Source organism: Dinoponera quadriceps, unplaced genomic scaffold (genome assembly GCF_001313825.1).
Source record: "Dinoponera quadriceps isolate SergipeBrazil2010 unplaced genomic scaffold, ASM131382v1 scaffold566, whole genome shotgun sequence".
NCBI classification, from domain to species: domain Eukaryota; kingdom Metazoa; phylum Arthropoda; class Insecta; order Hymenoptera; family Formicidae; genus Dinoponera; species Dinoponera quadriceps.
Window position 1 is genome coordinate 3,765,080 of NW_014555972.1, and position 25,601 is coordinate 3,790,680.

A 25,601-nucleotide genomic window follows, 5' to 3' on the forward strand; every position below is an offset into this window, starting at 1 on the left:
TCGGGTCATCGTCCGCTTCTTCGTCAGGAGCGTCCATCGAGCAATCGTGACCGCCAACGAAAAGCGAAGAGTTTCCTTCTAGAAAGTTCGGAAGAATCAAGACAGCTCAATCAAAAGATGTACAGAGGAGCGTGGGTGGAAAATCAAAGTCAGATTATTACCGTGAGATATAACGTTTGGAAGAATTTACACAGAGCCACCGTGTTCTCAATCAATATCGAGATAATCAAAAGTCTACGTTTGTAATAATATTAGGAAAATATATCGCAAGTACACACACAAAACGAAACATACAGAATTATACGTACGACGTCTTAATTCGAGGGAAGAATAAGAAAACGCTGTTATCGGAAGAAAGAGTTTTTTTCGGACCGCCGTCCTGAGAAGTCCCTTATAACGAACAAAGTGAGATTGAAGAGAAAAGAGGATAACTCTCGTATGTGTGTGTAACGACATCGTTCGGAGCGGCAAGTGTTTACGGAAGAGCGCGGAAAAACAAGAAAGAGAAACACTTCAGCGTTTGTAATCTCGTTTCGTTGCGGGATATATCAACGAGCAAATCGAGTGCGACAAGGAACGCTACGCAGGATCGGTGACTTTCATCGCATTATTTTCCTCATTACATCCTGTTCGTCAAACAACGCGGCGGATAAACGAGGAGGTACCGTCGTCGGTCGCGCATTCAACGGTTGTCGACATACAAACAGAGATCGACAGGATACATAATCCTCGGAGAATCCTTCAGGACAGAAGCGAATCACACATCCTAACTGAACCAACAATCAAAACGACCAGAGACGAGAAACGAACGGGAACGTCGCCGGATCGACGTTTACATGCTTCGAGGTAACCTAACACGAACACGTAGAAACGCAACGGACGGTGGCTGCGTTCGAGCTAGCGTCTGAGCTTTTCGGCAGCGTCTCCCGCTAAATCGTCACGGTGTGCGGATTAGGGCGAATTCTCGGCTACATCGGCGGACGACCGTCGGTGGGGGCCACCAACATGTCGCAGGCTGGATCGGGTGGACTGAGCGACACTCAAGGGCAAAACCAGGCTGGCCAGACGACGGACAATCAGCAGACAACTTGTCAAAACGGCCGCGCCGAGCCGCTCGCTGACAGCGCCAAGCAGGATCTCTCCAACGGTTTCGAGAATCGAACGATGGATTATGAGCGATTCACCCAAGAAAGAACGCAACACGCTCCGCAGGGCCAGGTTCAAGATCAGCAGTCGCAGCAACCGGCACCGCCAGCACCGCCGCAACAACAACCTGCTCACCCCATAGCGCAATATCCGTCGGGAAGAAGACAATCCGTAGGGCTGCCAGAAGACAAACACCCTTCGATAGGTCAATTGCCACCCCCGCAATACGGTCAAGACAAGGGCAACGTGGACAGGACTCAATACGTGTCTCAGACGAGCACTCAGACGGTGCCGGTTCAGGCGCAGCCGCAGTTCGCTCCTGATTACGATCAGAGCCAATATCCGCAGATACGCGGCCAGTTCGAAGTGAGGTCGCAGATCTACCCTCAAACGCAGTACTCCGACCGAGCGGGTTACGTAACGAGGGACGTGACCTACCGTGACCCGAGCCTCTACAGTCAAAGCGGCGCGACTAATCCGATGTTCAGCGGGCAAGGTCAATACGTTACGGTTCAGCACAGCTCGCAGATACCGTCGCAGTCGGCCAGTCCTCAACCGCCGTATTTCTCGGGCGTAGTCGTGCCGCAGCCGCCGGGTTACGCTCAGTTCGGCACGCAGCCGCAGTATCCTTACAGCCAGTACCCGCAGACGGTGATGAACGCGGTACCGTACAACCCGCACGCGGCCGGTATGTACCCCGCTCAGCAATACGGCCAACAGTCGCCGAATCCGCAGAGGTTCTCGCAGGAGATCGGCCAATACCAGACGCAGCCGATTATCCAACCGATCGCTCAGAACGTGGCGCACGGGATCGCGATCCAAACGACGGAGCGACCCTGCCGGGGACCGAAGCCGATGGTGCCGCCTCGCGGTAATTCCAAAATCACCCACGACCCGGGCCACAGGAAGTCCGCCAGCGTCGACGTGCCGGCGCTGCAGAAGAGCAAATACGAGCCGGCCACGACTCCGCAGCAGGACACGATTCACCGCAGCGACGGCGCTATTTTAATGACGGCCGCGCCCATGGGACCGGACGGGCCGGACCGAAGATACTTGACCACCATCAATCAGAATCCCAGAACGAGGCAGGATGGATTGTACGTGGACGCGAACGGCGATCAGACGGGCAGGGAGAAACTGGTCGACGCGATCGCCACGGAGTGCGGCTTATACGTATCGAGATCGGAGCACAGGAAGTCCATATCGGTCGACGTGACCACCAGCTTCCAGAGACGCAACGACACGATAACCTTCACGTTCCCCGGCGATAGTAATCAGGAGGTCATATCGGGGAGGAAAACCACCACCGTGGTGGACGCTAAGAGAATCGAGACTAATCAAGTGTTCCCCGCCGAGCAGAGGAGACTGGATGCGGGTCTGCGGGTATCGCCTATGGCCTTTGACACGAGACAGGAAAACCGGAAGAGCATCGGGGCGGACAGAAAGCCCGAATGGGGCAACGTGAGCCCGAATCAGAGGAACACCATTCCGCCGGAGAATAGACGGTCGGACTATTTCGAGGAGCACCGGAGATCGCCCATGAATCTCGAGGGCAAGAGAATAGAGGACGTGAGAAGATCACCCATGCCGTTCGTGCCGATACGCGAGACCTCCTCCGACCGTGGCGGCCAAAAGAGCCCTTCTTTCGTCAGCCAAAACTTCGAGAAGACTCGGCAGGAGCTGGCAATATGGGCGGAACAACGTCAGCGACAGGAACACGAGAGGAGCATAATGCAAGGCCCGATATTCACCACAAGTCCTCGTTCGCGCAACCCGTCGGAGGAGAGGAGAGACATCAGAGCGATTCACCCGCCGGACGATCGGAAGGACTCGAGAATGTCTCAGTCGGCCTTCCAGCCGATCCCCAACATCAGCCAGAGCACCATAATGGAGCAACGCCGACACCTGAGACACGTTAGCGCCGATCTGACGAAACACATGGAACTCACGAGGAAGGATTTCGACGAACAACCTATCACGGGTTCCGTGGTGAATCTGGGCTCAGTGGCTAGCACCGTTTCGTCGCAGAGAGCTAGTCCGAATCTCTGTCACCAGTACCCGGCTCTCAGTGAGGCTAAACTAGACACGAAGACCGTACTAACTGTGGTGACGGATTTCGGCGAGAACCTGACGAACACCAGTAAGCCGATCGACCAAGTCGATCATATAATCCACAGCCACCGCAAGAGCCATAATATCTCGTCGAATTTGCTCACCCACAGCAAGAGTCAGACAGAGAACCTACAGAACACGCTTGACGGCCAAGGCGAGAAAACGGACTCGCTTCAGGCGCAACAGCAACAACAACAACAACAGTTGCAAAACCAACAGAGTCTTGATTTGATATCCGAGAAGCTGAGCCAATTCGAGCGTCAGCAAAGCGACCTCCAAGCTAAGCTGCAATGTCTCCAGAATCAGAATCAGATATTGGACAAGGTAGCGCAGTTTCAGCACCAGCAGAGCGATCTCCAGGTTCGCCTGCAGAGCCTGCAGAATCAGAGCCAGTTGAACGACAAGACGCACAAGATGTCCGCCGATTTCGCGCAGCTCCCGATCACGGCTGACACCCATCAGATTCAAGCCAGCCCGCTCCCCAATCATCAAGAACAAACGTCGGATAAAACTTGCACGGCGCACGGTCTTCACCAGACGCTCCTGACTACTTCGTATCCGCAAAATGCCAGCTTTCAGGCCTGCCAATCGTCGGTGTGCGAGAAACTGACGCCCCGCGTACAGCACGACGCTTCCGACCCGAATTCCATTCAGATACCGAACATGTCGCAGATGCCATTACCGTGCCTGCCGCAATTCGATCGCGCCGACACGTCGCGTACTTCGTTTTCTCAGTTTCACCGACTCCAGTGTCAAATCGAGGGCCACGAGGGTGCTTCAGCGGCGAGCGCCGGTCTACCCGCCAGCTCTTTCACCGGTACGCTGAAGAAGATACCGCCGGAGAAGCCGCCGAGGACGTCTTTGATAGTGCAGTCGCCGGAAGCGGAGGTAACGTTCCGCAAAAGAACATTCGTACTCCACTCCGGATTTTCGTTCTCCTCCTTTTGTCGAACGCGGAAACGCTCGCTCTTCCTATTCAAATGAAAAGAGATACAAGCCGCGGATCGACTTGATCGATCGCTCTGGCCGACGGCTCGATAAGTACTCGATATACAATCGGACCTCCGGTAATTGGAATCGCAGATTCGAATCGAACTTTAATAAACGGTGCGCCTTAACGGTGCCGCTTCCGCGGCGGTTCGAGCGCGGACGAATAACGCGACGGAAAGCTCCTTTTGTGTTATCCAGAATGTCGGAGAATTGCCAGCCCGGCTCGCGACCGAGGAGATTGCGGGGGTTGATGGCGGCGCGCCGGGAAGGGCGAGAGGATGAGCGAGCGGGCGAGCGAGATCCGGACGATGCAGGCGGATAGAGATCTCCGTTTGCAGTTTTTGTCGCGACAGCCGAGTGGAATGAACTCGTTAGATATCAGACTCGATGTTGTCTTTGAAAACTTCGTTACGAGCCCTGTGTACCTTTCGCTCTAGTTTCGAACGCCGGGCGTTTGCAGTCTCGACGTTCCTGTCGCGGCCGTAAAACGCGAGACGCGCTTCCCCGCGTCGTCCAACGACGCGACGTTACTCGCTCGGTTGCGAACGTGTTTCGAATCGCGAGGGCCAGATTTTCGCGCTCTGCGCCTCGTTCGCGGAGTCGTACATACATGCTCTTTTCATAAGTTCTCGATCTCGCCGACCGAAAGAAGGAGAAGAAAAGACGGACGAAGTCATAAAAGAATGAAGAAAAGAAGGACTACTGGTAAAAATATTCCTAGCGCGCGCGCGCGCGAGAATCGAATGTGTACGCGCCATAAAATATGAAGCAGCTTTGATCGCCCGGCGGTTTGCGAGCCTAAAAATTTCATTTGCGGTAAAATATTTATTTATAGGTCGCGCGGTTTTATTGATCGTTAACGCGGAGGAATATTGTTTGCATGATCAATTAGGAACAAACCTATCAAAGCGACAAATTTATCCTTTCAGGCGGCAATCAGAGAACGGCTGTTATTTAATTCGATAAACGCGCGAATAAATCGACGGCGATGGCGGAAATGCCGAGCGAACGCACCTCATCTTTGCGAAGATACGACTTTTCCGTTCGCTTTTCTGCGTTTTTTCTCTTCTCCCCCCCCCCCCCCCCCNCTCTTTCCCTCTCTGTTTCTCTCTCGCGAATAGTAATCACTTGTATAGACCGCGCGGCATGAAAATGACGCGAGAAATTCTGAAAAGCGTACGGCTTCATTGGGGGTAGCGGAATTTCAAGTAGAAATGAAAAGAGTTCTTCTCTTTCTCATTTCTCTTTTTACTTTTCTACAGTTATCCTTGATTTCTGCCCTGTGGAATATTTTTGCATTCGGCGCGCGACGATGTACAAACGCAAATAATATTTTCCCGTCGTGTTTGTCGCCGCGGTCACCTATGCTGACATCTCGTCGGCAAAATTGGGTTACGGCTGAGTCCGTCGCATATGAACAGCTTCGACGTTTGCCCGCCTAAGAGAATAAATATTCTCCCGACCGGTATACGCCGGAGAATAAGAAAATAAAAAGAATTTCGCATTTCCGGCTGTGAAGCGCGCCGATTTATCTGCTATCCCCGAAATCGGCGGATTTTAAAGAGTTGCGGCACGGCGATAATGGCATTAAACAATGTTCCTTTTTTCTTTTTTCCCCTTTTCAACTCGTGGATCGATCAAGTAAGTTGCGAATATTCATTACGAATTGTAAGTTGCGATAAATCATGATTTGCAACGCGAACGGACTAAGTGCCATCGTTACCAGTTTCAATATACCGCTCGCAAATATTCGTTCGTTTTTCCTGAGATTGTAACAAATACGTATCGAGATATTCCCTCTATGTAGAATGCCTTCCATACCTTCGTTTCTGTTTAACATTCCACCTCGCCACCCTCATCCTCTTCACATAGGATGTCAGCGCTTTCTGGTCGCCAGCGAATGGAAATTCTATACGTTTGGATACATTCATGTATCGACCGAGCCCGATTCCGCATAGGCATCGTTACAATGAAGCAGTTTTCAAAATTCATTACTTCCACAAATTTATTTACACAGACTCGTTTCATTTACTAACGCATACAAATCTTGATCGCACATCACATATTGCACGACCATGCTTGTATTTCAAATACACTTTCGCGGAATCGCGTGAAATTGTTTCAGAAATGTTCAGTTATCGGAACACTATGGAAATATTCGGTTATTTTTTTTCACACATCGAAATGCTGTATGGAAGTATGTTCTTTTCTTTCCAGAAAGCGATATAAGAGAATAATTGCCATTTTGGAAAATAAAAGTATACCTTCGGGATATCCTATTTTAATTTTTAATCCGGTGTGTGTGTTCACGTCGTTGCACAAATTATTTTGAGTACGAAATCCACTTTGAAAAAAGTCGGTCGAGGCAGCGAAAGAAACACTCGGCGGCGCGAGGAACTGAGAAGAGCGTAATGATTTAACGGGAGTTAGCTTCGCCGAAGTTGGAACAGGCGAAATTGTTCCGCCACGCCCTAAACTTGTACTTTTCGGCTAAGGGTGGGCGAATTAAGTCGAGAAATGTTATGAATAACGGCCAATCATGAATTAAATATGAGCGGTGAGCCCCGCGTGTCATGTGTGTACATCGGCGAAATGACGTTGCGAGAATAAAAAAATAGAAAACAAAAAACCTGTTATAGTGAGACAAAAGGATGAAAAATCAGCCAAGGATCGACGATGGCGATATAAACGACTTTACCATTTAACGTATAAAAACAAAAACGTCACGATACCCTCCTTTACAACGCATTCTCTTTACGACGGGGTTGTTCGATACTTTGACAGCATCCCGTAGCTCGCTTACGCCGCTATCTCCTCTCTGTTCTTCGGCCTGTGATTAAAAAATCGGGGACAAGCGCGACGAATTGTTAAATTATACGAGACCTTAAAAGCGTGTCGGTCACATATAGTGATTGCAGCGTCGGCGAGTATTCACTTTTCCGCCCGCCTGCAAGCATTGTCAGTTGCTCAAATGACGAGGTGCACTCAGTATCGCGGATATTATTCATCGTTTCATCTATCGATTAATATCAATTTAATATTATATTAAAATAATAATATTATATATTAACTTTTGCATCAAAATTTCTGAGATAATAAGATTAGCCAGCTGGCCAATGACCGGTAATATTCCGTTGTCTCATTGAACGCCAAACCGACGTAGCTTCCGGAAGTAGACGAGCACAGTGCGAGTTCGCGATACGCGTCGCTCGGAACGAGCGTGAAATTTTCGACTCAACTCCCTCCCTCCCTTTCTCTTTCTCTCTTTCTCATCTGCTAAATACGTACTTTTCATCGTCCGTAGGTGGTAACCGTCGATGCGTGTATGACGCCCGTAAAACTCCTTTCTGCGTAACTCGGTGCGCCCAAAACAATGTCGGTCCTTTTGCGCGAACCGGTATCGCTGTGCTTTTGTTACGCCGGGGCGTTTCGCGCGATCGCCCCGTCAACTGGTTGCGCGAGCTTTTACAAATCCGCCAGCTACCGTGGCGGAGTTTTTCGCGAAATTCCTGGCGTAACTTTCCGCCGCCACTTAGCGCGGTGCTTACAAATTGAGACTAACAGTGCCGGTTTATGCGCCGCCGAGTATTTACTAGAATCGTCCCCGTGAGAGGAAGACAGAAAGAGAAAAAGAGGATGGGGAGGGAGGTGCTAGCCGTCTATATTTTTAACTGGCCATAACCGTATTTAAACTAGCTGTTGATTTTATAGCGGCCTTCGCGGTTACAAAATCGAACTTTGTTGTGCTCGCGAGCACGCACTAGTGCGGGCGGATTAGCCGCTTGGATTTCTTTCCCTTCCGCAATTTCGCGAACGGCCATGCGGATAATTTAACGCTTCATCGCAATTGATGCGCGATCGATAACCACCCGCGAACCCCTTTCTTTCACGAGCATTCTGCCGGACTTTTTTCCATTATTGCGGACACTGATTTTATTTTTGATACGTGCGTTTGGCGAACACGTCCGTGTTATCCGTATCCGTAACTGGCGGTAATTCTGCGAAAAATTTCTCATAATCGTTATACTGATCCTCTTATCCTCGCGGTAACGTTATTACAATGACCTTTTCGAAAGACTTTTACGGAGCTCCATCTAGTAGAGATCCCGACCGATATTACGTACGGTGAATATTGCAAGCGACGAAAACGTCATAGTTTTCAATTCGCGAACGTCTTTGAGCCGGAAAAATGCGGGGATCGATACGCGCGAACGCTCGCCGGGTGAAACAAGCAGTGGCGGCGACGGCAGCAGGGACGAGTTAAGCAGATTTAGCACGACGTATACGAGGATAAAGGTTGACTTACTTTACGAAGCAATAGAATGGGAAATAATAACGCCACACCGAGCGATGTAGAAAGAATTTTTTTACTTGACCGCGGCGCGTGCCGGTTACACGATGATACCCCAGAGTATCCCACACATAGAAGATTCAGTTTTTCCGAATTCCCGTTTAATAAATTTATCTCTCTCTTTATGAATTAAAGTTTTACTTACGATCAAAGCATTGCAAAAATGAAATAAAATGGAGAAGGAAATAGGTCGACGTGTAAAAAAAGTAATTTTGTGTAAGTTTTTTATCAGCTTAATGATGTGGACGAATACGTTAATATTGGGATGTAAATAAATATCAGCAATCGTATCAATTTTGTTATTTCTGTTTGCATCCACTGTAAACAGAATTTTCGTTATTTTAAGTCGCGGTTTTTCTAGCTCCTCCAGTATGCTTTAACCGCTTTTCATTTTGATTTTCGCAATTTTCACGGCTTTTTCAACGCGTTACACATCAACGAGCTATGTTATACTACATAAATAAACTGTACCATACGTTCTCCCAAAATAAAGGCAAAAAATAATAATAATAATAAATTGCAACGCTTGTAGAGAATTGGAGTAATTTTGCAGCAATTACAAGTTCTCGCGAGAAGAAAACCGAATATAGAGCATTACCGTATAGTTAAAAATACGCCGAACCAACAAGTTAATTTTTGCTTATATCAATATTATCGCGCATGATAAAGTGCAATATAATATTACCACGGAATAGCGTCATGAAAATTCTTTAAAACGATATTACGAATCCGATTGTTAATTGAAATTGCATGTGGCCGATGACCGCAGGAAATTTCAGAGTCGCATTGTTCGAAAATTGTAAAACGCAATATTATCATTCATACAGTCATTGTTAATAGTTATTATTATTATTATCAATATCACTATACGGGCCGCAGTATATAATTTATATATTACTGACATAAATTACGATCGTTATCGCGACTCGAGTGTTTTTCGCGCTATTATGCAAAGCGAAAAATAAAATATGCACGATAGTGAGTTAATTTATTCGCGCATCGGAAACATTCGCGCAGATTGACATGTTATACATTTAATGGATAGCGCGGACGTTTTACAATCGTCACGTCGCGACGAGGATATCATGTTTTTTTGTCAACCGCGCATTAATTATGCAATCAGCGATGGTGGCGATTTTTCGCGATCGCCGGCTAATTTGTTTTCTGCGTACGCTCATGGGAAATCGCCGATATCGCCGGAACGAGTGGCGTAACGAAAACGCTAATTACAATTGCGGAACCGCAGTCCGAAACAGCGGGTTGGCACGCGCAATCGCGAGCATCGGAGCACGAAATGGATTAGTCGGGATTAAAATTTGATCAGAACCGAAGCCGGGACGATTCACGCGAGAATAATTAACCGTGCGTACTTATTGTCTTCTGTATAAAGGAGCAATCGCCTTTTTATCGCAGCTTTCTTACAGGTTTCGTGCCCTTGGGCCTTCACCGCCTATTTATCAAAAACGAGAACAATGCGTGTGGTTTATCTCCCGATACACATCGAGATAAATGAAGTTTCAATCGTTTCGCTGAAAAAAAGTTTTGCAAAATTTACAGAAAACTCTCGACGTCTGGATTATTAATCGATAGATCAGTATTAACTGACCTTTATATAAAATTATATGTCAGTTTATTGATTAACGAGGTAAAATCGAAATATCCAATATATTTTGCAAGTCCATTTTGTTATTCATGTTTATTTCCGCTTGGTCGAACCTCGTTTATTTTGATACGTATTGCAGCAATAAATTACATGCACTATTTTTGTTCCCGCTATTTTAATTCTGAATTGTCGCACTGGAAAATCTCGGGCGTGTTAAAATACGTAATTTGTTTTTCAACGAAATCACAATTATATCGCGACCATTTCCGGAGGAAATGTTCGACGGAAATACGGCAAAAAAACGAAAGCACGAATTATTTAAAAAAAAATTTCACTTTTATCTTGCCTCCGTCGTAAGGAAGTTATGTTGTCTCAGAATTAATTTCATTTGAGTAAGAGAAACATAACATGCTAGGCAAAATAAATAGCGAGACTTTTCTTCCGCTGTTCAACAGGAGAGAAAGAGAGAGAAAAAGAAAGATTTATAGCTTTTATTTTAGAACGTAGAATATGCAAGAGAACGAGATTTCGCTCATGCTCGAGGCGAATGTTTATAGTAAAGAGCTTCATTATAAAAGTACATTAAGGTTACAATGTACGAATAAGAATTAATTATCTTAATTAGAAGTTTGTGTTAAATGCGGTTCTACTTGAGCGAAGGCAAAGTAGCGATACACACGTGCCGAATTCAACGCGAAACTTTCACAAGATGCGCAACGAAATATAGGATTCAGAAATTTTATTTCTGCATATTGCAAGAACGTTGTTCTATTAATGTCTGCGGGCATTTGAGCCGTAAATTTACAGTCGAAAGTTCAGCGGAACGTTTCGGCTAGCGCGAACTCGAGATGAAAGCGCCAACTAATTCGACATGTAGCTAGGTACAATTAAAAATTTAACCAGGAACACCGCGGTAACCCCCGAAGAAAAATTGAGCCGTAGTGAAATAATTAAACGACCATCGATTTTCTCTTCTCCCAGTCGCGACCGCGAACCTATTCCAGCGTTCCCGGTTCGCGCGCGACTTCATCAACCGTCTTCGTTGTTGGCGTGATCGCGCGCAAGCCAGGGACATAAAAAGGAAATGAGATAAAACAGCGAACAGCGGTTTTACCTCTTTATAGAGCGACGAGATCGACTGACGACACAGATTGCACTGAATCATAATTTCATTATTAATTTGGCGACGATAGCGGTGGATTCGGGTCGTGCAAGAATATACATATAATTAATCGGGAATCGATTGTCTTCCTACTGTTGCAACGCACGTCCCGTCGATAGCCCCGATTATCATACAAGCTCCTATTTAGTTCCCAATGAAAGACCCATTACTGGAAAATTACCGCGGTGCACTCGACAGTGACGTGGTATCTCGCGTCTCTCATTGTCCCTGCGAGTACAGCCCCATTTCGCCATTTTACCGCAGAATCCCACACGTGACTTCATATATACGCGTGAAATACAGAACTGAAGTTTCGCTTTGTCGAGCCGCGAGTTATGCGAAAGCTGCGAATTATTAAAATATCACGAGAGGACGAGGGAAAGAGAAAGAGAGAGAGAGAGAGAGAGAGAGAGGGAGGAAGAGTGCGCTAGATGTGAGACGAATGGGATGAATCGCGTCGAGAAGGGCGAATTCCTATTAAACAGTACACGCGAGCGAGCGAGCGAGCGCGCGAATGCATCTCTTTCGTCCCCGGAATCAAATATTATCCTCTTTCTCCGATCGCAGCCGTCCAAAGCTCTCGCCGTGACTGAATAATTATCCGAATGGCACATCGGAGACGTCAGAGGCTTCCTCCGCGAAATGGAATTCCCGTTTCCTTTGTACGTGACCCGTCGATGGATTTTCCCGGGCGCGTCCTGATACCCGAAGCTCTCACGCCACGTTTCATTCCACCGGATTGATTTGTTTTCAATTCGAACGCTTCTGGCGCAGGCTCAAGGCTGAATTAATCGTAGCAGCGATCTTGACTAACCAATCCTCACCTGTCAACCAATCGGCAGTGGATTTCACCTACGGCTAACGCCGAAGAAACAGACGGTGGTGGAATTTTGTCCATTTCGTCCTATTTACGACGCTGATGATTAGATAACGCGGATCTTAGTTATTAATTTCGTCCCGATTTCTTTAGCGGGTAATATTATCTGAGCGACCGAAATTTTAGTCCTATATTAAGTAGAAGAATGTAGAACTTAATAGACTTAATGTAGAATTTAAATTTTGACTCGGATAGTAAAATAAGTTCAGTATTTCAATATTGTAATAATATAATCCTTACTTTGACCCTGATAATGTCTTAAATTTCCGTTTTCACTGTTTTAATGCCAAAAAGCTGTTGAAGATAGCATTAAAATCTCATCTGTAGAATTAAAGGTTGAAGAGAGAAGTTAAAAAGTTGTCAAAGTAAGCTTATTAGTCTATAGGTTGCTAAATAAACGCAAACTATCTTTAAAAGCGCCAGAATAGCGTCAAAATCTTGGTTCGGGATAGAAGCGCTTTTACAACTGTGATACTTTTAACATTGTTCTCTTCTCTTGCGCGAATTGTGTTTTTTTGCGATTTATATGATTCTTTGTTCTCGCAATATAAGACGAGTACGTACCATGTCGATGGGTCGGATACGATCAAAAATAAAAGAAAGCAACGGCTATGAATAACATCGCAGAATGATTTCTAAATTATCCTTTATTTGCTACCTATTGCTTCCCCGCGGTATAAAAACGATCTCATACAGAAAAGAGACGATTATTTTTAACGAGAGACATGAGCGTAGAATAAAGCTAGCGAATGTGCGCCTCGAATATTTCTTCCATTCAATTTGTTATTATTGATAATGAAGCATCTCGTATCTCTGCGCGCTGTGATTGTATATAAATAAAACATATAACGAAGAATGAAAAAGAGAGAGAAAGCGAAAGAGAGAGAAAGCGAAAGAGAGAAAGAAACTATCAATTTGTATGAAACGTGCAGGAAGAATATATTTGTTTTGTTCCACACTTTTCCATTTTCCCGATAGGTTTTTAATTGTGTTCTTCGTATGTTTTGCATGTCTTTTTTATTTATCATTTGGTTTGTCCAGCGGACCGTAAACTCGTTAATTGCACTAATCTCGATCGGCATATGCCTGGATTACGATCCTTATTATGCGCGCGCGGTTAAGAAAGCGGTTCGCGCGAAGCTGTCGCGTAATCCGGTACGCGCTCGAACAGAAAATAATTTTACGGCATATCGGGTATCGGCAGGTCGACTTAATGCCATTACGAGTTAATAGACCGCGATGCCGATAAATTCGCCCGGCCGTGGGCGAACGCCCGTCGAAACTTCTCGCGCGAGGCGAGGCGGGTACTCGTAAGCGAGAACGAAAAAGTTCGGCCGACGTGCGCGCGCGAGAGACGCCGCTTGGCTGCACCGACGCGTTTCCGCCAGGCGGCTGCGATTTTTCGTCGAAGTTCCCGTCTTATTGTTTGTACGTCCCCTTTTCATTCCGGCCCTTCCTTTTTTTCTTCCTCCTCTCCTTCCACGGCTTTGTGATGCTTTCGACGCGAGCCGCATCTCGACAGTTAAGTAGACGGCGGGGAGACGTAAGGGGTGAAAAGAAAATGGCAGTGAATGTCGGCGGAATGGGGCGGAAGCCGAGACCATACGAGCAGGTTAAGAAAGCTGGACGGTCCGCAATTACTGCAAGTAGGTCGAGTCGCTTTAGAATATTATATCCACGGCGTGCAGCGGGAGTGCGATGGAAAACTCGGAGTAATTACGAATACAATAATGGCCGGCCGGCGTTACTGCCAAATTCGCCGACGACCAGCAGCCAACGTCCTGGACCTGGCGAGGGCTCTTGGTCGGAATTTCATTCCTTCCCAGTCCCGTGGGATTATCTTCCAAGACGTCTAAGTTCGCTCGCGTAATTTTTGTCTACGATGACAGGGGGTCGCGATCAACCGGCGAGAGCCAACCTGCCGTCGACCAAGAAGCAACCGCAAATTTTCCCGCCGCGCGTGAGGAACGCGCGGGTGCGCGCCAAGCGAATATATTCGGCGGCGTAATTCGCGCTCGCTCGCTCGGTCGGTCTGTCGGTCGTCTTATTGCGCGATAAAATGTAAATGACGGTTTAAATTGGTCGCCGGTGGAAGTGTAACCGGGGAAACGCTCTCGAGTCCGAGGTTCCGTTGGCGTTCCCGGTTTACGAGGCAATTTTCGAGATTCAGGACGACTGGCGAAATCCGTCGAGCACCGGTCGCGGGCCGCTAAGGGCGACACAGTTGTCGCGGTTTACGCGCCGAACTGCGGCCAATGGGCCCGGTAGGTCCCCGCCGCTCGTACTGCGCCGGACAATCGCGGCAATTGGACTAATTGCCAGACGTAATTATCCGGAATTAATCGAGATAAACCGCTTAATTATCGCGTCTCGTACAGAGCTCGTTTGTTTCTCAGTATATCCGTTAGCCGATTTTGGACAGGCGAAATGCCGCTAAATGCGCGCTAATTATCATCGGCACCCGAGCGCTCGGTCGACTGGTAGGACGCCGCAGCGGAAAGTTGCAATCTGAGAACATTTAAATGCAAATACCAACGTAATCAACATGTCTGGCCCGGATTAAGCTCTCCGGGATTTTTCCGAGCATGTAAGAAAAAAGTTTCGAGGAAGTATTAAGCCGCACGAGAGCATCGCGCTGATTCCGTGAATCCGCGCCCGCGGCCTTCTTCTTTAATAAGAGAATATTTTTCTTTAATACGGAGACTTCGACTTCGTTCTTCCTTTTTAATTAAAAAGACGTGACATCTAACTGAAAGGGGAGGGAAAAAGTTTTTCACGCTGTCGTTGATACACCGTTGAATCGATACGCGCCCGCTGAAAGTTTTGTTATCTAAATGTATCCGTATATAAAAGATTATATTATGCAAAATTCGCGCTGATAAAGTTAGCGGAAATAGCGTCGAGAGCTTTTACCGCGCGTTTAGTTATTCCATCGGGTCGTGGATGCGAAGGGCGGAGTAAACCCCATATGTCGTACGATGCCCTACGACTTACAGGGGAGTACTTTTCGCGTTTACACAGGACACACAAGCTCATCCTTCGGTTTGTGCGGAGCGCTTCTTCGCACGCGGACTAAATATTCCACGCGATGCGAACTACGCGAAGAGAACCAGTGTAAAGGAATAACGGGGGGAAAAAAAAGAAGGAAAAACATCTGCGAAATAATCCATACCCAAAAATTTACGCGAGGGATTTTTCGCCGCGTACCAAAAAAAAGGGGAAGGGGAGAGGGAAGAAAAACAAGAAACAAAAAGAATCGTGTGAAAAAAGGTCCACCGCCGCGCAAATCGGGGCTGTGCGCCGCACAGGCTTTACGGTCTTTCAATGAACATTTGCGAGAAAAAAAAGGGGAAATAAGAATGGGCTAGCCGCGTTGCAAATGCGGCGGCAATCAGCGCGGACAAAAATGCGTATTGACGTCCGCCGAAAACAGCTTAATCAACGCCGGGATATATGGCGAGCGCGACGGCTTAATTAAATCGCCGCGAGATACGTGACTCTCTGTGTTTCGGCCGCTTCGTCATTCTACCGGAATAAGTTTCCAACGCGGTGTTATTTCGCCGTCCGGGCTTCTCCGCGGACGAACGACCGGCCGACGTTCGTTCGTTCGTTCGCTCACGTCTGGTTGGTTTGCTCCAGCGTATCGCGACCATATCCCGACAGGCCAATTAAGATTTACGCACTTGCAGCAATGACGGGCGTCCGCGACCGGGCCCGACGTTTCGCCGTGAATTTATCGTTTTATCGTTTGTAGTGACGGCGATGGCGGCGATACCGCGGCGCTTTGAGCACCCCGAAGCGGATTTATTTGCGAGCCGGAAATAGCCGGCCGAACGCCATAAAGGGCGGCCGGCGGCGCACGAATCCGCGACCTGTTTTCTACACGGAGATAGATTCTTCCGGTTGTCCACCGGAGATCGCGCGATCGAATGTCGGAAGCGCGCGTTTTGAATTTGAGCATCCGACGCTCTCTTTCAGCGCCCGCACCCGGATCGCACGTGCGCTGTCATAAATATACGCTCAAATTACGATACAGTTACCCCCGGCCCCTCCTCTACCTCGCCGATACAGCCGCGAGTTTGTATTTTGATGGCGCATTTTACGACGGCGATTTATCGCGGTTCGTCTCTTCACTTTCCGGAATAAAAGTGCCCGTCGACATTGCGCGCCATTGAACGACGCAGTTTGGCGAGCGTGCCCCGTAATGCCGATCATTATAGATTCATATTCGCTTCGATAACGAGCGTTTTATTTTTTCCCTTGCAGAGTAACCGCAGCCAGCCTGCCATCGGTCTAAAGCAGACGCCGAAAGCGCGGGTGAGTGTTTACACAATTTTTATATATAATGCAAATTCGTGTTATGAGCTTTTGCTTTTCTTCATTCAGCACTGGCATTCACACTTGTATTCTGTACGTGCATTTATCACGCCGAATTAAAATTTAAATTATCGCGCTACCATTTTGTGTTTTAAACCGACGGGCCGCTGACGATGCAATCATTTATCAGCCCCGATCCTTTCTCAAATTATAATATTTTGAACAAATTTCCTTCACGAGAGAAAATTATATTTAACGGTGACTGCCTGCGTATATTGATTTTAAAATTTGAACCGATGTTTTCTCCCCGGTAATTATACGCCGAAAAAATATTTCTCATGTATGTATATTTAAACGAAGATAATGTTACATAATAATGCATCATAAAAACTTCCGGAAAATGTGATATTACGTGCTTTTCTACTTTTTGAATATATTATGACAAATATGGCAGTAAATTCACGAATCTTTATGAGGCATCGCATCGTTTTGTCATCGTGATTAACTTTGCGTTTGCATGAAAACGTCTGCAAGAGATATATTTGGACAGATTGCGCGAACACTAGAAATTGGTTTTGAATATAGAAACCGTGTAACTTTCTACAATAATCTTCTACGGAATTTGAGCACGTGAATTATGGTCAACTGGAATACGCAGGACGTGCATACGAACGAGCATAGTCACTAAATGACATACTTGGTCCAGCGATGTAGCTCGCCACACGTTACGTAAAAGCTTGGATGTCAGTTTGATCCCCACAGGGCCTACTTTTTCGCGAGACCGGCGGAAATAGGAAAAACAGTGGGTCGAAGCGCATATCTGGGTGGGTTTGGGGAAAAAATTGAAAAAAGAAAAAAGAAGAATGAAAAATAAGCAACGCACGCTCGATGATAAATGTACGTTCCTACTTTAGAGACATGTTAGAGAATTAAAATAACAATCATGCGTATTCGTACTTCTATTTGTTAAATTAACATCCAATCGATCGTGCCATGGATCTGTTATTTTCGATAACAGCAATATCGGCTGTGTGAAATGGGATAATTTATTTTTATTACTCTCCTCTTCTTTCTCTCTTTCTCTTTCGTTCTTCCCCACCTCTACATTCTCTAAATCTTTTTGTCCACAACTCTTTTCCTCATGTACTTTTTTAGCTTTTCGTCCCATCCTCTTCCGTCAGTCAAATGAAAGTCGAAGGACCCGGAAAAAGGGAACGTGGGGAATGCGAACGGTAACGTCGACGGAACGACGTGAAATCGCGCGGTGCAATTTCGTGAGATTGCTCACTGAGGTAACTCGCCGGGAGGACCATCCTCGTGGAAAAGAGCTTCTTGGGGGTGCGGGGATGCACGTATTTTTTCTCTCTTCGAGAGATCCGAGGCGCACATTTCAGGAAGAAAAGAGAACGTAGTAGAATTCCGCGATGCAGGTCACTTATGAACGCAGCGCACATGTAATTTCTTTATGCCACCGCCTCTCTGCTTCCAGCAACGACATTTTAATTACATTGTATAATTAATATTATTAATTACTACGCGTGTGAGATTTCTATGTTTCTTTTTGTCGCAAAAAGCGTCTGGATGAAACAGATACCTCACTACTCGTGTAAACCCGGAAGAAGGGAGGACCTATAAATTTCTGAATTATGAAATCTAATAGTCTCCGTAACTTCTGACCACATCTGCCTTCTTATTAGCAATGTATGAATTCGGAAATTTATGAATCCATAGGTCTACGAAATTGCGAATGGGTCCTGAGATACGGCATAGGGTTTTACAAGTTTGTAAATCAACGAATTCGCGTGCAACTTCCTGACCCGTAATATTCTACTTATTCGGTCTACCCGTGTCAGTTTTTAAATGAAATATGTAGCGTCTCGAAATCGCATGTACGAAATACCGCACACCCGGTTACACTTTGGAAGCGGCGATACAGATCGATCCACGTCTACGATTGGTAACCATCGTCGGTTGAGATCCCGCAGTCTAATTTAACTAGTTGGCGGGATAAGATTGTGCCCCGGGGTTGCACCATCGGCATACATAAGGCATCTGCGCATACCTATGTGTATACAAGGGTGGCAAAATGTACGAAACGCTGACGGATTTGCGCGTATTCGCGTGACCCGCATTCTAATCTGCAAAGAAAAAAAAGAACGTTTTTCTCGCCGAAAGTTCTCGGAATTAACATCTCTCGCGAATCCGAGATTTTACAAACAATGAACTTTGCTTCGTAATTATTGAAAATATATTTCATCGTATGCTCACGCTATAACAATCAGCACGAGACAATGTTTTATTACAAAATAATCGTAAGTTTCAAAGCTCCTTTAATTTATTTAATAAAAACATGTAATGCTGTATTTTAAGTATAATTTCCTTAGACACGGAACACACAATATACGTATATTAAATAATTAAGGTTTGTAATTTTATGTTGGCGTGCGCGGACGCCAACTAAATGAACACAAAAGTTTACAACTCCATTTTGCTTTCCCGTTGTTAATAGCTCATCTTTATGCAAATTTTATGTTACTTTTCCTTAATGTCGTTTGATCATTCTTCCCTTAAGCGGTTATGACAGATCACTTAGTCGGAATTACGACGCACCTTCTTACGCTTTTACAAACGACGTACAAACCAACAACGACAATGGTAAAATACGACTATTCTCTTCCTCCTCTTTTGCCCTCGTATTCTTCCGTTACAATTGGAGTGCGTTGGAATAGATTAAATTTATTCCGCGCTGTTTTCACGAGAATATTTATGTTTTTAATCGCGTCGAGCATAAACCATCGGGAAAACGTGGAATAAAACGCATATCGCGGATGAAATGGGAATATGGAGATTATCGCTCGTTGAAGACTCCTCCCGGCGCAGGTTGTTCGGATTTATCGTAAATTTACAGAGTTCTAGTCTAACGTGGCCAATTTATTTTTACTTTCATCGGCGATGTAAATATGATCGTCCACCCACGTTCGTTATCGGCCAATTCGCAGTTTTATGTCACTGAATCGAATAAAAAGCAACATCCGGGATTTACCATGTGGTTTCGCGCGAATTCGGATCATATGTGTTCGTAAATGTTAAAGTTCGGCGAGAAGTTAAAAATCTTGCGCGTTTGTCGATTTTTCCTTTTCCGGACGCGTTGCAGAAAATTAAACACGGGGCGACACGTGAAAATAAAAATGACTGGGTTTCGCGCGGCTTCCTGACCGCGTTCTTTTATTTTTACATAAATTGCAGCTCCATGACGCCATGCCGTACTGTTTTTCTCCGTTCTCGCCTCGACGAGCGTTGAGAACTGCCATGGTTATAAACTCTACCGGCGCTTTGTTACTTCATATTTTGCGCGGAAAAATAACGCGTAAAATACAACGCTAATTTTTATCACGAGATTACCGTGATAATTAATATCTGACAGCCGAGCGGTCCGAAAACCACCCGAAAAACATCATAATTTCTTCATTGCCCGAAATGATAATATCATCGATTGAGGAACAATACGCACTTCATTTACACGGAACAACAAGAAGAGCGACTGTTTGCCGGAACCTTCGCCTTTATTTCCAGCCGATTTGTTCAACGAAAGTCACAAAACTCGGAGAGTCGTCGTGTTTATAGTCCCGACGGAACGTAAAGTGCCCGCGGTGTACAGGATAGGATAGTCTGGCGGGATAAACCGTGGAAATTAAGAACAACGGCAGTTAAACGCATATTCGCGCCGAATCCAGTTATCGCGTTTCGCTATTTTTCGTATGATACGCGTCGCAGTCTGTCGCAGTATTTTTTCCCAGATGACAACCTCGACATTCTCGAGCCAGCCAGCTAGCTAGCGTGTTTCATGATCTCGCGAATTTATCTCGTTCTGCTACCTGACGTTCACTGAGACCCCGTAGCTCGACTCAGCTCGTTATGCTCGAATTTCAAAAGCGACTCAGCTCGTTACTTCGAATCTTTCCGATGCAGAATCACTTGTCGACGTCTTGTTTCGCTATTCCGGAAGATCCAACGCGTTAATAAAAATCCTCATCGTTAGGTATGTCTCTGCTTTCGCGAAATCACATCGACCGTCTTAGATCACACGTGTTTCGTCTCACGATTAAATTCTTTAATTAATCTAAACTCGAATTTCTCCTAACTACAATTTGATTAGACACCAATGTACCCGTTATTTTAAATTTCAGCTTCAAGTAAATCCGAAACTGGTCCAATTCAAGCGAACGTATAATTTGGAAGAAAACATCTTTAATCGCGTATAAATGAAAAATGTCTACGCCCCGATGTTTTTATTAAGAGACAATTTATCGTAAATTATCCGGGTCCACGCGCGAAAAAGGTCACGGAAAATCTGGGACACTCTATGTATATATATGTTTAATCCAAAAATATATTTGAAATCCCCGCAAGAAACGCCACCAGGTCTTTGCATTTTTCTCTCTCTTTTGTCCCGCGCTTTATTTTTCTCTCTTCTCCCATCAACGTGACTACGGTTGTTCCACTTTCTCATTATTAGATCTTCTTTGCGTGCTTTTTGCGTGTCCCGTCGCTAGATGCGATGATTTGTCGCATACGTCGGTGTTTACAATAATTAGTATCCCGCGGGCTTTCTCTCCTGTTGGATTTCGCTCCGCCGTAGCCAAGTAGGATACCGCGCACCGTATATTTCTTGGTGGCGTAATGAATTAGCCAGCTGCTAATTACAATTACAAATAGCTATGCGACCTTCTCGCTACCCCGAGTATCGCTATAACGGTATCTTGCCTCTCCGGTAATTCACCCTTCCCGCCCGAGCACTCGCCTCCCTCTTCTTCTCTACGCGGCTCCTTATACCCCTTTGCCCGGTAACACGCAAATAGTCGAATATGCGGGGATATAATTTCACGGGGGATGTGAGATACGATCGAATTTGCCACATTGCACCTGGGAACGGGAAAGAACGAAACTCCGAAACCGCGAATTTAATCCGACTGCATGGCGCATCGACTCTGCTCGCGCTTAAAACGATCGTAGGACTTCCCGAATATGTTCACGCGAAGTTGTTGCCACAGCAGATCGCGCGTTTATGCTCGCTATCGAGAATCAGACACACCGTGTATATACAAGACGACGACGTCGCGGAAATTGCGGATTGTATTTTGCTTGTTCGGCTGGCAATTCGCGGCGGATACGCACGCAAATCAGAGTTATTTCCACGCCGGCGTTCTGAGATAGAGTTGTCGGCAGCAACAAGCGTCGTGCTTGTCTCACGAAATGCCAAGCAAACGAGTTTCGTTACGAACCTTTCCAACCGGCGCTCTGCGATTGCGTTTTGCGAGTAGCGGTAAGACCGCGGTAATTTATCACGGAAGTCAGTGTATTGGTTAATTAACTCGCGCGTGTCTTTCATTTTACACGCGTAATAAATACCGATCGTAATTTCCGCGGCCGACTCTATCTTGAAAAGTATTTTCGCCGTTTCTTGCCATTTCTCTTACTTAATGCGCCAATAATTGTACGACGTTGCGACTGATAATTTTTTTTTATAATTAAAAAATCGCTTTTATCCATTTTTCCTCGGAAGGGAACTGAAAAATACGTGAAAAAAATGTTTAAATCAAGTTTTTTCCAATTTTTTATTCATCCGTGAAAAGAAGCCAAAAACCCCCGTGAAAAAATTGAAAAAAATCGAATTTTTTGAAGCTTTTAAAATTATAATTTTTTTGTTTTTTATACACTTGCAATTTGCACTTAGTTCTTACAAATCTTTCGTCACTCTTTCTTGATCGGAGAGATCATAGAGACATATATAATTTCTTTTGGCCTATATAACTTTCTCTTTGCGGCGCTACGAGAATTATTCATGAGATTATCCGCAATTAGCATTTATACATAAGAATGCAATCATTCTCGAGGAAACACCGCGGTTATTTCAACAACAAGATATATAACGCTTTACATCATCGTGAAGAGTACGCGAACAGAGCAAATGTGCGAATGTTCGTTTTCGCGTCTTTCAGCGTATCGAGAAACAGCTATGAAACATTCAAGAAGCTTAGCTTCTTACTTTACGCTGCCGATAGAGTTATTTTCCTCTCTCTCGGACGGGCGCGGAAGAATGCATTTTTTAACGGGATTTGTATCTATCTGACGCGAGCCCTACAGGGAAGCATTCACCATCGTAAATCTGTTTACACCGCAAACAACGCTTGTCACGGTTCTTGCAACGCATCGATCTTTAAAATACAATTTGCTCCTTTTGCGGAGAACCTTTCACGATCTAGAGAATATGTATAAAGTCGCAGTCGTCAAGTACGTTAAAACGGCTCGAGAGACGATTTACCCCAGCTTCGCCTTTTGAAGGTACGATCCCTGTTGGAATTTTTAGGTCGAACTACTCGCGAAAAATTACGTAACTCGCTGATATGTAATTCGCCAGACGTATGGTTTTTCGTTTCCTTTTTCATGTCTTTTATTCAGAGAGAAGCCCGATGCCACGTTTCATTTTATATTTACATTCAAATCTCGTCATGGGGAAACATATGGTGGTTTCCGTCAACTTGTCTGGTCCCGCATTGTGGATGGTAAGAACTTCAAGAAACGAATGTGCGATTCCTTCTCGCTTCCGCGCGGCATTCATTTTGTAACGCGACCGTTCCTTTCGCTGTATTTTGCGGAGTAGCCGCAGTTACCGGGCCAGCCAGGGAGGAAGAGAAGAGGTGGAGGGGAAAGGCGAGGGTAGAAAGGCCGATAAATCTCGTGCCGCGCAACGGCGGAGACCGTTGTAATAAACCACCGGAGCGACGAAAGCCGTCGCCGCCGCTTTCCTTTGCGGGTATTAAGGATGCAAGAACGTACATTTCAAAATTCACGAAACGTTGCCCAAGTTTGAGCGCGCGCGCGACGCGTCCTGCTCGTGTGTCCGCCATGCCCGCCACCGCCCCTCGAAGAAGCCGCGAAATCTCGGTGCAACGCAGAGAAAAGTTCGGGAAATACGCTATACAAACGGAAACTTTGTTCTTGACCGGCGGAAAATCCGCGCGTTTTCCCAAGGAAAGTACTTTTCGATTACAAGAATCAGAAAACTTCTCGCCGCTCGAAAACTTTGCCATCGATCGCGAATGTTATTATCAATCTCGTATCACAGGCGAAGAATCGCGAGCGAGAAGCTATCCTTTCTGCTCGCGATTTGCCTTCGCGCAATCGAGGAAACTCACGCACGAGAAATGGCCGAAGCTTCCCAGGACGCCCCATACATTCGTTTATTATCAAGTAGCACTTCGGTCGGTCGGTCGCTTGGTCGGAAGCTCCGATTCCTCGCGTGCACCATCTAGGCGCGTCCTATATCCTCGTCGCGGAACTTGTACTGGAAAAATGTACAACTTAACTTCGTCGTGCGCGCGTCCGCTGCGCGGGGAACTCCTTTGCGATCGCGAAAATATATCTTTCGTCGATTTCCACGCCATTCAATCGCGTAACTAGGCGAGAAAGTATCTCTCCCTCTCGGCGCCGAGGCAAACTTGGACGATCACCAGCTAACTTCGAGACAATAACGATCGCGATTGGCAACGGACCGCGCGGATCTTCGCTCTCTATTTCGTTTTAATTCACGCATTTGGCGAGTTCCCGGCAATTTCGGTTTCAGCGGGGTGAAGTGTTTTCTCTCTTGCCCTGGCAAGCGGGACGAAATTGTCGGGGACTAACGATACGTACATTTCGCGCACGCGACGTTATTGCTCTCGATCTAGCGAGCACCCGACCGTAATGTCGCAAGGGCACGAACAAATCGATCGTTACGGTTAGAATTGAATCATCGTCTTAAGATCGGGGGCGTTTACGCGTCACTGAACGGGCAGCTTCGAGTTGTTATTTCCTCCCGTTATTTGTTTTCTTTATACGAGCACTCTATTCGCGTTTCAATCAAGAACTGATGATTCATTGGCGGGTCATTGCGACAAAAATAAAAACGCGAAGAGAACGCTTTACCGACCACGGTTAAAACTTCTAAATGAAGAACACGAGAATAATTTAATATTACTAATATTATTTCATTACCTTATTAAATACACGGGAAGAAATTGAGGATATTTAAGTGTCTCTAGTTTGAACGAGACGGCGAAACAACGAATGAACCGGGAGGTTAGTTAATGTTAATGGTAGGGATCGTATTATACTGACAAATTTATAATTCAGATCGAACACACGCCGTGAATTACGATAGCACTGAGCTTTCTCTTCTCGAAAAATGACGATAATTTCTTTCTTTGCAGTCGCGCACCGTTTCTCCCACAATTGTACGAGTAAAAATACGAGTAAGAAGTTGGATATTGTAAAACGCGAGAGTTTAATATTCGATGTTCTACGAAACTCACGCGTAATGTATATAGAAGATAGTCTTGCAAAAGAAAAGAAAAAGGAACGATGGTTCGGTGGTTTTGCGTTAGACTGTCTGTGCTAGCTACGGGAGCGGTAAATATATTTTTTGCCATCGGACTATCAGATATACTTCCTCGCAACCACTCGGGTTGCACTTAAACTTGCGGCAAATCCATTTGCGACATATCCGCTTACGGCCCGCGCACCGTAGACTAAGCGGAAAAACTCTGTCTGAAACCAGCTCAATATCGGGAATTTATTTTAACCGCTGACAAATATTTCCCGCCGACTGGGATGCGCGACGGGATTCCCGTGTAGCTGTATAATCATGGATCGCCCGATCGCGCAAACTCTAAGGATTCCTTCCAGCTCGATTTCCCCGATCGGATGAGCTTTTTTTTTGATGAAGCTAACTAAAGCGTCCCGGACTAATCTTTATTGCCTGCCACGACCTGTAACGAGATTAACTCTGCCTAACGAAGGTGAATGTTTTATTTTGAAGAGAAAATTTTGGGAAACTTGACGCGCGATTCGCCGCGAAAAGAGACCAAGAGAAACGAGTTGCTTTATAATAAATTCGTCCGCGTCGAAAAATCTAGTTCTTATTCCAGTTCGATGATCGCCCCTTTTATCGAAAGATTAAATATTTTCTTCTCGTGAAGGAATTCCCACCCGTCTTTCGTACGCC

General features: G+C 45.9%; 1 protein-coding gene across 1 annotated transcript in view; it reads left to right on the forward strand.

The window, feature by feature from the left end:
* Positions 1–1,005: 1,005 nt before the first annotated feature.
* Positions 1,006–25,601, forward strand: part of LOC106746166 — a 319,832-nt gene continuing 295,236 nt past the window's right edge. The window contains exons 1-3 of the mRNA XM_014622420.1: positions 1,006–4,146; positions 16,508–16,562; positions 22,192–22,206. Of these exons, the coding sequence (XP_014477906.1) occupies positions 1,006–4,146; positions 16,508–16,562; positions 22,192–22,206 (3,211 nt within the window). The remainder of the gene's footprint in view (positions 4,147–16,507; positions 16,563–22,191; positions 22,207–25,601) is intronic.